This window comes from Myotis lucifugus, unplaced genomic scaffold (genome assembly GCF_000147115.1).
Source record: "Myotis lucifugus unplaced genomic scaffold, Myoluc2.0 scaffold_3617, whole genome shotgun sequence".
In the NCBI taxonomy this organism is placed as follows: Eukaryota; Metazoa; Chordata; class Mammalia; order Chiroptera; family Vespertilionidae; genus Myotis; species Myotis lucifugus.
Genome location: NW_005874665.1, coordinates 1 through 14,738, shown reverse-complemented (window position 1 = coordinate 14,738; position 14,738 = coordinate 1). Strand labels below are relative to the sequence as shown.

General features: G+C 35.8%; 1 protein-coding gene across 3 annotated transcripts; it reads right to left on the bottom strand.

Annotated features, from left to right (window-relative positions):
- Nucleotides 1–2,784: 2,784 nt before the first annotated feature.
- LOC102439750 (unconventional myosin-VI-like) lies at nt 2,785–14,467 on the bottom strand. 3 transcript variants are annotated; one of them, XM_006108799.3, is made up of 6 exons: nt 14,395–14,467; nt 13,081–13,241; nt 10,526–10,555; nt 7,534–7,572; nt 4,233–4,336; nt 2,785–3,029 (listed from the first exon to the last, which is right to left on the bottom strand). In XM_006108799.3, the coding sequence occupies exons 1-6, from the start codon at nt 14,461–14,463 to the stop codon at nt 2,800–2,802; spliced, it is 633 nt and encodes a 210-aa protein (XP_006108861.1). In that variant the 5' UTR covers nt 14,464–14,467; the 3' UTR covers nt 2,785–2,799. The 3 variants fall into 3 exon arrangements, with proteins under 3 accessions (XP_006108861.1, XP_014306241.1, XP_006108864.1); XM_014450755.2 differs by lacking the exon at nt 10,526–10,555; XM_006108802.3 differs by lacking the exons at nt 7,534–7,572; nt 10,526–10,555.
- Nucleotides 14,468–14,738: the final 271 nt, after the last annotated feature.

Below are 14,738 nucleotides of genomic sequence, written 5' to 3'. Positions count from 1 at the left end.
AAAAGATAAAAGTGCCAAAACTGTTAAGTGAGCATTCTTCTAATTTATAGTAAAGCCTTTCCATCAATTGAGGTGGTGACTGACAAGTAAACATCCTGTCCATAGACAAATACCTACAAATAGATACTGCTTTCTTTTTTTATTTTTTTAACTATTTTGATTATGTTTTAGAAAATTCTGCCTGATGGACATATAAAGAGGACCGAAATTTAAAAACTGCATTCCATTTGTGATTTTGGGACACAGTAATAGTCAAACAAAAATCCAACACAATCACTTAATAATGGACATTATAGTAACTTTAAGGCATTACAAGCATTTTTGTAGGGAAAAAAGAGGATAAGTTCTAAATTCATCCAAAAGTTATATGCAGTAGAGAAAACGTCCTGCCATGTTCACATGTACCCAGGATGTTTTAATTTCTTCAAATTGTTTAAATCTTAAACACATGCCATTTTTATGTTAGGAGCTATGAAATAAAACTATTCTCCAAAGTCTTTGTTTTAACCAACTAAATATTATAAATTTTTACTGGGTGATTTTCCACGGCACCAAAGTTATTTCTGAAAATCTGTCTGTAGTAAATGTGATGAGAGCATGCTCACCCTGAGGAGAGCCTGAGTGTCCGAACTCCTAACTCCAGAAATCACCGTGATTTGTCCATGCATTACTCTTACGGGCAATAACCTCATTATATTTTTGTTCATCACAGCTGTTATAATTTTATTTTCTCACATTAATGAATTAAAATCCTTCCAAGTATTGAATTACAGAGCAGTTCTTCTTAAAGGCCGATCAGCTGCCCCGTTAGTAAACCACCTAAGTATAGAATTTTCTCAACTGAGCTTGTTACGTGTCTTGGTGTCCTTCACCTTTCCTTTTACCTGTAGCTCCTGTGTGAGTTTTACATGAGAAAACAAGACAGAAAAATAAGAAAGTGCTTTGCAGAGCAGAAGTTACCTTTCATCCTGAAAGGAGTCCATAATCAAATTCTCTGAAGGCTACATATAGAATGTGTTCACATAAACTTCCTAAATTTGTACCTGGATGGCACTCTGAATCTACTCTTTTGTTCTTCCAAAATGGTGTATATACATTACGAATGAAAACAGTATAAGCACCAGCAAGGTAAGCCATGGATTATTTGCTCCTTTTGGGGTGAAGTTGGGTGAAGAAACTATCAAAATTTGGTTTGCAAATATAAGGAGCATTTGTATATGCATTCAAAATGTGAATGCAACATTAATTCCTCTTTTTTAAAGAAGTGTAATCATTCAGATGAATAAATTTTCAAATAAAACATAATCAAAGACTATCAGCCAAAGATCATGATTAGAAAATTAGAGCTAAAAAGAATAACCCACTGAGATTTTTACAAAACAAATGTAACTGTGGTTGCAAATGGGTGCAGACAGTGAACAGGCAATGGAATCACCCGCTCCTCCTCATTTCCCAGAGACAAAGTTTGAACCTGGAGAACGCAATGGCGTCACAAGAAGGTCAATGTTGAGAGGGTGTTCCGCTTGCTGTTTCCTAGTTCCGGTGACCTCTCACTGCCCATCCAGAGTGTCATGTCCTGACTGATGGCACCCCTTGAGCATCATCAGCACTAACATCTCTCTTAATAGTACATTTTCCTCTATCTATTTCTGCAACAACTTGGAAACATTAAAAGTCCATCCCTTCAATGAATTCAATCCAGTGGTTCTCAACCTTCCTAATGTCGCGACCCTTTAATACAGTTCCTCATGTTGTGGTGACCCCCAATTTCATTTTTACAAATTGAACATAATGAAAGCATAGTGATTAATCACAAAAACAATATGTAATTATATATGTGTTTTCCGATGGTCTTAGGCGACCCCTGTGAAAGGGTCGTTCGACCCCCAAAGGGGTCACGACCCACAGGTTGAGAACCGCTGCTTTAATCCAGGGGTCCTCAAACTTTTTAAACAGGGGGCCAGTTCACTGTCCCTCAGACCGTTGGAGGGCCGGACTATAGTTTAAAAAAAAATTATGAACAAATTCCTATGCACACTGCACATATCTTATTTTGAAGTAAAAAAACAAAACGGGAACAAATACAGTATTTGTATTTGCATGTGGCCCACGGGCCGTAGTTTGAGGACCCCTGCTTTAATCAAACATTCCTTTTATTTGCTAGGAAGGTGAAGGAGGCAAAATATAACTGAGAGTTCATTCCCTAAGTTGGGTCATGCATTGCCAAACTATACTATCAAGTGCTGGGAATGTACCCCTTTACAAAATAAAAAACGCATTACATATGCTGTCAGCGTGTCTTTAACCAAAATTAGGCTAATAAATTGTGTCAGTTTAAAGGTAGCAAGTTAACTAACGAAATTCCAATTATTGCTTTTATGAAATTAAATTTAATATGTGAAATTACTACTCAAATATTAAAGGTATTCTCAATTACTGTTGAAGCGAATGCATACTTTCACTAGGTTATGTCTACCCTGCTCTATTTTCTAGTTTCAAGAGTAGAACTTTCCTTTTGCATAACAAAGTAACAAAATTCATTTTTTGGAAATCAGTCAGAAATATCAAATCCTGGTCTTGGCAAAACTCTAGAACAAACCAAGGTACTATTTCTCACTTATAGGGGGGGAAATACATATTTACAACATTATTGCACAACCTCTTCAATATAGACAAGATTATTCTTACCTCTAGAATGTATCTTAAGAAGTAAATTCAATACTTCTTAACAAATAAGACTTTAAATGTTTTTAATAGAAATAATGCTATGAGCGATAAGCCATCGTGGTTGTGTTAGGTTCAGTGGACCACAGTTCTATATAAGAAAAAATTTATATTGGACACTTCACCCAAATGTCTTATGTATAGTACATTCCAAAGTACAGATTTGTTTTTACCATAATCAGTAACAGACTTTGGAGCACGTTGCTCTGTTTCAGTATTTCTCTTCTTGTTCTTGGACTTCCAAGCATGATACACTTTTAGTCTCCTATGAAATTCTTCTCTGCAAGCTGCCAGGAGCTCAATATCTACCAATTACATAGAAAGAGAAAGAGAGAAAAGAACATCCTAATTTAGTTGTCTAGCATAATTATTCTGTGGCATAAACATATATATATACTGACAGTATATAATATAAAGTTTTCATTTTAAAGTAATAGTAAAAAATTAAAAGTAAGCTAATTATTGATAAAGATGAGTATTTTATGGTAATATTATCTTTTATATTTACAGAATTTTATTATACATTATTACTGTTTTATATAATTTGTTCAACATAAGAATCCTGAACAAAACAAACACCTTGGACTAAACAGGTCTTTTATAGACGAAGAACTTAAATTACAGAGGTTAAGTCACTTGTCCAAGGTCACAGGCTACTACAACAGAATGAAAAGGAATAAAAAGTCACTGTATTCAAATGCAAGCTAGATTTATATGCAACACAGTTTTTGTTTGTAATTATGCAGATAAAATCAGTGAGGTAGGAAAGAACATAGTGAGAAGTCTGTACAACGATGACACTTTAGTTCCTATTTACAGTACTATGAATTCAACACTATGATTTAACCAAGAACTCAACCATGTGCGAACCTCTGGATATAGTATTTTATTCTGTTGGAAGAAAAAGTGTTAAAAAGGAAAGATTGGCCTGGCCAGTGTGGCTAAGTGGCTGAACATCAACCTATAAACCAGAGGCCACAGTTTGATTCCCAGTCAGGGCACATTGCCTGGGCTGCTGACTTGATCCCCAATGGGGACGTACAGGAGGCAGCCGATTGATGACTCATTCTCATCATTGATATTTCTATCTCTTGCTCCCTCTCCCTTCCTCTCTCTAAAATCAATAAAAACATATTTAAAAAAAAATAAAAGGAAGGACTGCACTGCCATCTTTTTCCTCTGCATTCATGGACCAAAAGATTCTGGTAAGTATTTAATTATATAAATAATATGAGATGGGCCAGTCATTAATATAGCCCAGACCATAATTGCTCTATGTTTTTCTTCTCTGACTTAGGCAAGAGATAAGCAAAATGAACTTAACTAATTTAAGTATGTCTTCCTTTTAGCTTTGTGAGTAAATTAGGTCTTCCTTTCAAGGTAATACTAACAAAGAGGATGGCTTATACTAATTCATATGCAAATTTTAAAAATAGCACCTGAAGCTGGGTATTTATTACCTGTCAGGTAGGGAGCCTTCCCATTTTTCATCCTTTCCATACACTTACCGCAAGAAGTATTGATGGTATCACGTAGCTCTGCATATTTCCATTTACTAAGATCATGTTTCTTGGTACCAGCAGCTGCCTTGGTGGCTTGTACAGCAGGACCTCTGCAATTATTACATATTTTTACATATTTAAACTAGAAACATGAATAAAATGTTAACTAAAGAAGGAAGAAAGTGAACATACATTTAAGAACTGGAAATAACTACTAGAAAAATGTAATTTTTGTATCTTTGATGGATGAAATGAAGAATGGTGTACTATAGAATGCCCAGGTAAATTAAAATTTTCCACCGTGCCACTTAATAGCTATATTAGGAGGACTTCTGATTCCAAATTCTAGTACCATAGGTTTATCTAAAGTTAAAAGATACATTTATATGTATTCCTCAAAATTAGAAAAGAAATCCTCAACATACATGAACAACATCATCAGAAGCACATTAAGGGTTGGTTTGTGAGCCATTAGGCCACACAGTACCATCACCTGTAGACTATTGGAAGCTACCGATGGCCAAGCCCCAATCACACCTACCGGCTCAGGATCTCCCTAGGCATCTGGGTGTTTACAGGGTCCACAGATAAATGTCTAAAATGCAACCCACCACATTAGTCATTAAAGAAAGGCTCAAAAAGCTGCTGGGTTCTGGAAACTCCTGTGAGCTTTTAACTTCACTGTTAAAGAACACATAGAAAAAAGTTCTACAACAGGGGTGGGGAACCTTTTTTCTGCCACGGGCCATCTGGATATTTATAACTTCATTCCCGTAATATAATTCACTTAATATAAATTTTTGTTGCTATGAAAAAAGCTCCTTGATTTATTCAATTTTGAGTCCCACCTACGGTTGCTCTGGCAGGGCCAGACCAAATGTTATCTTGGGCCTTAAAGGGCCAGCAGGCCAGATGTTCCCCACCCCTGTTCTATAACCAGATAAAACCACACCCAAATATTTAGTGAGTAATAAATATGTAAATTAAAGGAAGGGGTTTTAGGTCATAAAGCTGATAACGGAGATTTCAAAGGGCACAAGTGTTATATATTGCCCAGAGTAACAGGAATATTTGAGTAGAAAGAGAGGAAGCACATTTTAAAAATTAAAAATATGTACAAAATACTAAAATAATAAATTTAAAATAAAACAGGACATTTTTTTCCTAGTAGTGCTACTCCAGGCTTAAGCTATGTACATAATTTTAAATAATTATTCAGAAAATACAGGAACAACTTGTTTTCTGTAATAATGAACATTACTTTCCAGCAGCTTACACTAGCCACAGAGGAGACACTCAGAATAAGTGCAAGTGGACTTTTAAGCACAAAGTAATGAAGGAAGAATTTAAACACATCCTATTTCAAGACGTGAAAAGAAGATGACACAAATATTAAAAGAACTAAATATTAAAGAACTAAAATATTGCTTCTCAGATACCAAACAAGAAATTTCACCTTTATCTTCCACTTCTCCAAAAATGTCCTCTCAAAGAGGAACAATCAAGGTACAACACTAAAGGGAGCTACTTTCTCATCATGTTACATTTTGAAAGATAACAACAATCCTGACCGTCAAGACAGAGATAATGAGACTGACTGGAAAATGATGTGGGAGAATATGTATCCTTCTTCCTGAAATCAAGGAAATTATTTCTTCAATAGTGAGCTTACCAATGAAATAGGGTACTTGTACCTCTTTACAAGGCCTATTTATGCTTTCATTTTAGAGAACAAAACACAACATACTTCAGCCTACATACTTAAAAATTGTTCGACACACAAAAGCCTGGATAAAAACTAATGTGTGGCCATTTAGTCCTTCCTGCTTTTTGTGGTTAAAATCTGTTTTAGGTTTACTGAAGAATCCATATTTTTCATAAGCTGTGCGACTGGCAATTTCCCATGTAGCTCTTTCTTCTAAATTGCTTTGCTCAGAAAGAGCCAGCTGTGTGTCAGCAAGGTCTATTACCCTTAACAATAAATTATGCTTTAACATTTATTCAAATTCTGTATTCTTTTTTCCCTTTTTTATAGCACTAAAATACCATTCAATAAGCCAACAAAAACTTCTCTTTTCTTCTTAGTTCTTCTAAGAGTCTTTTCTAAAAGAACAGCTGGAAATTATTATGGGTTTTTTAATGTTGCTTTATTTTCTTTTGAAAGAATTACTGAATTTACTTACTATACCATTTATAGATGGTCAGAAAATACATGAGGTGTCAATATACACAAGGTGTGTTTTAATACTTTTAAAAATAATAACACTGAATTCAAATTATTGTTGCTTAAAATATGATTTTGGTATTACTAACTTTTAATTCATATTACCTCAAACAAAAAGACACCTACTTAAAATCATACTCAGCATCCTAAGAAATACACGACTAAAATGCACCTTTGGAGTTATTAAAATAGTAAAATAAAGCTGTAATTTATTGTTTAGAATTTATTATCAGACATTCATATAAACAATAAAGTAGTAGGGAAATTGACTTTTGATTTTTAAAAATATATTAGACACCTTCAATTAATTTTGTAAGCTCAAAATTAACAGTTAAAATGTTATTGATTTGTATCCACTTATAAAGGTAATGGACCAGGTCCTGCTGGGAAGTTATAGCCTTTGGTGGCTCAGTTTTTACATCAGTGGTTTTTATTTTTGTTAATCCTCACCCAAGGATATTTTTTCCATTGGTTTTTAGAGAGAGTGAAAGGGAGGGGGAGAGACACAGATAGACAAACATCAATGTAAGAGACACATCTATTGGTTACCTCATGCCTGCAACCGTATAGGACCCTTCAGTACGAGGGACCCTTCAATCCACAGGCCGATGCTCTATCCACTGAGCCAAACCGGCTAGGGCTCATCGGTGGTTTTTAAACTGTGTACTGTGGGGTAAAAATCCTTGGGAGCAGGACTCCCCTCTTCAACTAGGCACAGTGGTTCCCAGCCAGGGGCAGCACCACCCCTAGAGGGAGTTTCAAAATACTCATTCCATCAGGAAGACAGAAAGGGTCCCCTAAGAGACTGAGCTGGTGGGGGCCAGTGATAGGCACAGCAGTACTACCAACAAGGAAGAGTCTGTTCCAAAATGCCAGTGGTTTCACCACTGGGAAACACCGACAGACAGGAACACCGGTTTTTATCTTTTTCTATGTGAGAGTGAAGTGAACACTTCTTGTACAGAAAATATACATGGAAAGAGTGCATTATTCATATGACAGGTTCTGATACAAATATTGACGAGTAATTTAAAAATATGACTCTGAGGTGGCACGTATTCCCCCAAATTGTACTGCACTAACCTACTCAAGATTTCTGACATTTCTTTCGCCATTTGTTCCCTATAAAAGAATGATAATACAGCATAGTTATATAAAAGACAATTACATATAAATTACTTAAAATATCTAAAAGCATAAATAAAATTTTATATTTAAAAAATATTTATATTTTCAATACGATTATTGAATTACTAACCATTCACTATTATTTTACTTTGTAAAAGTCTGCAATATACTTTTTTTTACATACGTAGCCATAAAATACAGCAAAATTTTTGTTTAGATCCAGTTAAAGTTATTCAAACTTTCCTATTTTTGCAGTAAGAACTTTCAAATAAAATCTCATGAGAGCCATGCTTCTTAGTATTATTTTTTATGTACAGAATAAAATGTTCTAAATGCAGACAGGAAACTTGGCAGAATATAGATTCTATATAAAATTTTACACTGGATTGCTTAGAAAATATTAATTAGCAAGGTATAATGGTGGTAAAACAAGTTGATCTATTTTACATTGCCAGAGTTTAAATAATTCTGATGTACTCAAAGTTTTAGAATTCTAGATCAAAGTGTATTTCCATTAAAAAAATTCAAATGCATCAAGTGCTTGTTAAATATTAAGATGAGAAGTGTTCTGACTTTTCAAGGACAAACTTTTCCCAAAGGCCAAAACTTATTTAGCTCTTATTACCCAAAGAGTGTAACTTTCTCAATATTTATTTAAATCTGTGAAATAGAATGGATGTTTCATCATGTTTCTCAATAATTTGTTAGCCTTACTATTTTCCTGTCCTTTGCTGTCTTCCTTCATAATTAATAAGTTTCTCACTCATTCTATTCATCAGACTCTGGTAAATCCCCAAATCCTATAAACCAGTAAAAATCATAACAAAAGATGGTAGCTGTGCCTTAGGGCACGGTTTCCTGGGTGCCCACCCAGACTCCCGGACTCCTACTAGTACATCTCTTTCCTTGTACTGGACACTGACTAAGCTCAGGTACTGATGGAGATCTAGTTGAGCAAGCAGTCAGAGAAAAAGAAATCTTTCAAAACTGATGATCAAGGACAAGAAACACAAAGTAAAAAACACAAATGTAATCTAAAGAAACTGCCTATTGAGCAATGTATCAACCTCTCTTTAGGCTAGTCAGGACTTCCTAACGTTCAAACTCAGCATGATTTTGGTAACTATTTTTAATTCTATTATCACCTACCCCAAGGTTTCTATAAGTACCCAAGAGCACCTCTGATTTTACCACCGCTTGAAGCTCCCTCCGATTCCCTTCCCACAGCAGGTTTCAAGGGAATCAGAGCTCTTTCACTACTTGGACTATTGATCGAATAACAATTCCTCTGTATACCCCCATGCTTTATTGGATGGCCATCTCTACTGGTTTAGTATCTCACCGGGCCTATGTTACACCAAATATACTGAACAGAAATGGTTCCTGAATCCAGGTGCTTTTTCCCTTCTGATCTTCCCAGGCTAGTATATGCAGATGCTCACAATTTCACCTTAGACCAGTGGTCGTCAAATTGCAGCTGGTGAGCCACATGCGGCTCTTTGGCCCCTTGAGTGTGGCTCTTCCACAAAATACCACGTGCGGGTGCGCACATACAGTGCAATTGAAACTTCGTGGCCCATGCGCAGAAGTCGGTATTTTGTGGAAGAGTCACACTCAAGGGGTCAAAGAGCCGCATGTGGCTCACGAGCCGCAGTTTGCCGACCACTACCTTAGACCATCGATTACAGAGCTAAATTCAAGCTCAACTGGTAACTATATATAAGTTTTTTTAATGGAGGGTGAGAGCATCCACTCAGTAACATTTTTAAAACCTGGTGCGTTGTGGTGAACAATGGTGTTGGCATTTGATGGGGTGAGGGGTCAGGGATGCCAAATGTCCTGCACATGGAAGAGCTGCCCTATGCCTCATGGGACTTTAACATTGAGGTGAAATGCACACACACCAGTTGTATGTGGAAACAAAGTTTTACATGTAGAACTTTTTTTGCCTGGTTTTAACATTCAGATAATTTCTGTAAGGATGCACCTATTGCAAAATGGAGAGGAGAGTGTACTTAACTCTGTCCAGAACTTTACAAAGGACTGTTCACAACTGCATGGCATTTACTGACTGATGTAACGTTCTTACATAAATTTGCGTTTGAAGTGGTTGCATTCATGGTGCTCTTATGTATGCATACAAACATTTGAGTACTTGATTACATTTTTCCATAGTTGTAAACAAGCACTTTTCATATTAAAATAAACATTGCTTCATTATAAATTACTATGCTTTTACTTCTCTTTAACATGCATTGTTTCGAGAACTATATATACACATGCATCATTTTTACGTTTGTTATTGGTATCTGTGTCTGAGGAGTTGAGAACCATTACTATAAGAGTTGGGGCCTAAAAGCTGTTAATATTCAGATTTTATGCATATTCCAAAATTTTATATGTATAGTATGTATAAAATACAAGCATATCCCAAATGTTACTTAGATTCTCTCTGTGTGGAGAGATTTTCATAACAAAAAGACAGATCAGCATCAAAATTAGCATTATATATATAACTTCAGATTATAAACTATTTTAGGTATCAGTAGAATAAACTATCACATCTGCTGAAAACTAAGCTATCTATTATGACTCAACTACTTTAAATATTTTATTTATTCTTACTTATATCTCTATATCTGTTTCTATAAAGACAATAAGTAATGAATAATTAAAAACACATAAAACAAAATGGGTGTTTAAACAATGTTAGAAAACACAAAGAAGGAAACCAAATCATAAACTACTGTGACTGAACACCATACAAGAACCATTAAACATTTTTCCTGTGCAAAGAAAAAATGAGTTATCTTATTCTTTTTAATAACAGGAAATAATGTAAAATTCACTTAAATAAGGAAATTATTTCTCCTAAAAAATATCCATAACCTGTTAAAAAAAAAAAGTTATATGACTAAGTCAAATTGTAAAAAGCGAAATGACGTACGGTGTCATTTTGGGTCTTGCTCCATTAATTCTGTGAAAAGAATAGATTTTTGTTAATATCATAACCAACTCTGAATTGTGAAAATCTGGACTGTGCCCAACTTGTGTTTTGGTGACTTTACTGATTTAAAAAAGTGCATAATCTTTATTTAATCTACGTGTGAGATTACTCACAATTTCAGACACAGGCAGACCTTGTTTTATTGTGATTTGCTTCACAGAGCTTCACAAATGTTGTGTTTTTCACAAATTGAAGACAAGACCCTCCACAAACACAAAGTTTATGACTCACTTTATTGCAGTTCTTTGGAACTGACCCCACAATGTCTTCAAGGTATGCCTGTTATGTGAAATCATAACTCTGCATCCAGGATCATGTGTGTAACTGATTGAGACCATATTTTAAAACATACTATACATGTGAAAAATAATTCTTACTTAGAAGTTACTGGATGGGTAACCGAGCTGGAAAAGTAACTTGAAATTGTTTATTGCAGCAGAATCCATCTACATATATTTTTTAATACATCACAGAACCCAAGAACACATTAAGAACAGGGCTAGAGAGTTCTTACTCATAAATTGTTAGAAAGAATTCAGTACTAACAAAGGCAAAATAAACATTCAAAAACATTAATGTAAGCCCTGGAGTAAGATAAAATTATCAAACACGGGACATCAGTACAGAACATCATCCATAACACATTGCTAATGCTTCCAGTGCACAGTATACACTAACCAGGAGATTCAGAGGAGAAGGCACTCACAGGACCAGAGGTCAGAGAAAGTTTCCTGGGAGAGAGGCTTACAGGCAGGACTTCAATGGGCATTCGAGAGGAGGGGACAGCATCTCCAGGCCTGTCCGACGGGAGAACTAAAACGAACTCTTCCTCCCTTCAAGTTACAACTGCTTGAATAGCTCCTAATCACTTAGTTGTGGTCCCATTACCTAGTAAATTCTGCTTCACCTAAATCTCAGGTGACTTGTCATTTTTGTCAAAGGTCCTAAATGGTCCACTCCCTCCCTGAGACCACTCACTCTGGAAGAAGTGCATCTTTCTGAAGATGGGAAGCAGTGCACATATGAGCCAGTATCTTACACATAGTATAAGGGATGGTACTGGATATAGCTGAATATTTCAAAGGCTCACACAAAAGCTTAGCCATGAATACCAATAATGACTACATTAATGAGCCCCTTAGAAATGACTTTCAGTCATACTAAAGCCAGCTCTGCCCATTTCAGTCTGTCCTCACACGTTAGGAATGGCAGCTGTCAGTGCCTGGTTTGTTTAGGAGCCTGGCCAACCCACTGGTCAGTTATACCAAAGACTTCCGGCCATTGCAACATAGCACAGGGGGGAGGAATGGAACAGCAGCTAAGCTAAGTCTGCATGTACAAAAGCCATAGATGGGTGGGAATGTTTTAATTATGGCAAAATGTTAACCAAGAGCCCAACTATTGGACTCAAACCCAACAGCTTAAAAAATTATTATAATACCTGTGCTTGATAGGCCTATTCAGTTTATTTAAATATAATATACTTCAATACACAATTCAGGCCCCAGAACTCCCCAATATAATCACTTACTAGAAAAAGTGTGAAGGTAAGTTAACATACCCTTTTCCTTCCCTATCTTGTTTTCAGCTAAATAAAATCTAAGCACTGCTCTATAATATAAAACAAGTTTTCCTTTCACAGGAAATAGCAACATCTACTATTTTTATTTTTATTATATGTTGTCATAAACAGTGCTCTAACATTCTGAAAAGCATAGTTACATATATGAATGTGCCTCACCATACATATAGAACATATATACCTACATATAAAGGAACTCCACAAACTAGTTTTGCTGTTTTTACAAATATTCCAAAAAACTAATATTTCCATATTCTAAATTTAAAATGAATCTATTATACTAAAACCTTCCTGAAATTTTTAATAAGGACTTCCAACTTCCTCCACACTCCAATAACATATAGTATTTAGAGATAATTCAGAAACCCGAGGAGCCAAAATATTTCAATGTGATAAACCTTCCTTCTTGGAAAAGGAAATCTATTTATTCTGAAACATAGAGTGTGTATGTGTGTGTAAAATTTCCCCTCATTTCAAATGTTAGTATATATATAATTTGCATTAGGAAAATAATAAATACCAACCTCAAATATATTAGACTGGATTATAATAAAGTGACTGATTTCTATTATAGACTTTAATGACAGGTATATAGAAATTAGATGTCTACCTTAAACCAGATGTATAAAGATACAATACTCTTTGGCACTATCAGAGTAAACATTGATATGTTTTCTTAAAGTACTCATGAACTGAAGTATCAGTTTTGTTTTTCAATAGTTTAACAATTTGATAAAATCAATTTGTTTCATTCCTTTGGGTGTAAGAATGGATACAAAGAAGTTTTAAATGATTTTACTTAAAATATACCAGGACCTAAGGAATATGATTCTCCTATTCCCTTCAGGCTGAAGTGAGAGGCACAGAGGGAGACTGCAGAGAGAGCGCCACACCCCACCCAGCAGCCCAGTACCTGCGGAGCGCCAGGTCCGCCTGGGCCTCGTCACTGATGAGCTCTGCTTCGCTCTGGGCGATCCTCAGGGCCAGCTCGCGGTCCCTACGCTCCTGCTCCAGCACCGCTTGCTGCTGGGACTCCTCCTCCCGCTGTCGGGCCAGCTGCTCCTCCACTTCAGCCTGCCAAGGACAGAAAGTAGGTTCACCAAAGTGTCCCCACATGTCCTCTTGGTCATCCCCATTCCTACTTAAAATTGTTCCAGACAAGTTCCTTAGTAAGGAATGTATCATCTAACCAGAAAGCTCTTCAGTCTCTATTCTCTCTATATTATAATTTATACTTGCTCTTTCCAAATCTAAGAGAAGGCAGAGAAACCATAGTTCCACCATTCCATAACGATGAGTGTCCCAAATATCACAGGAGTATCCCAGGTATCACATTAACACTAACACCAGGCAAGCAGATGTCAGGAATTTAAAGTGTTGGTTGTGCTCAGGATAAGTTAATAAAGCCAAGAAACTCAAATACGTGATCAATTACTCTCAGACATGGACTTTTTAAAAAATGGGGATGAGGAAAGAATCTTATCCTAATTTATTACTATTAGTGTCTACAATGTTATAAAATAATATTTTATAATTTGTTTAACTGGAGGAAAGTACATTCTGACATTATATTTTATTTTATTTTATTTTTTTAAATATATTTTATTGATTTTTTACAGAGAGGAAGGGAAAGAGATAGAGAGTTAGAAACATCGATGAGAGAGAAACATCGATCAGCTGCCTCCTGCACATCTCCCACTGGGGATGTGCCCGCAACCCAGGTACATGCCCTTGACCGGAATTGAACCTGGGACCTTTCAGTCCGCAGGCCGACGCTCTATCCACTGAGCCAAACCGGTTTCGGCTGACATTATATTTTAAATAAATGTTCATCTGGCATTCCCCTCGGTATAATAATAATAATAATAATAACAAACCAATATTTATTGAACTGAACACTGTTTGAAATGCTTTAACATGTGTTAACTCGTTTGATGCTCACAACTATTATTTACCCACATTCCACAGAGAGAAACTGTGGCCCAGTCACTCATGGTGACTTGTACGATGTCCTCATTTCTGTCAGTGACAGAGGCTGGATCTTAACTCACGTTCCTGACTCCAAAGTCCCTGCCCATAACCATTTCAGAAACTGCTTTCCATCTCTGAGATAAACCAATGACAGCCTATCTAACAAATCAAGATCTTCCTTTCACTTCTTTTGTTTTATAATTTTGTAGATTCTATTTTGATAGAAATTCAGTTCAACTGTCTAATCAGTACATACCTGAATACGTTTTTCATCATCTTCCCTTTTCTTCCTCTCTTCTTCTTCTTGCTTTCTCTTTGCTTCCATCTCAAGTTTCCTTAACAAAACAAAAAAAGAAAGAAAAGAAAACTCTTCAAAAACGTTATAGAAAAATCAGGAATCCTTCAGAAGGCAATTTAAACTATTCACAAAGGTTACAGAATGGGGGCTCACATTAACCGCCTGGCCATATACATTATCATTCTTTAAATCTAGTTCTACTGAGAATTAATCTTCTGAAACAAGACTAATACATTATATTGCATAACCTTTAACATCTCTAGAGTAACTTGGTTACAAAGCCTAGTTGCAAGGTCCTGGTT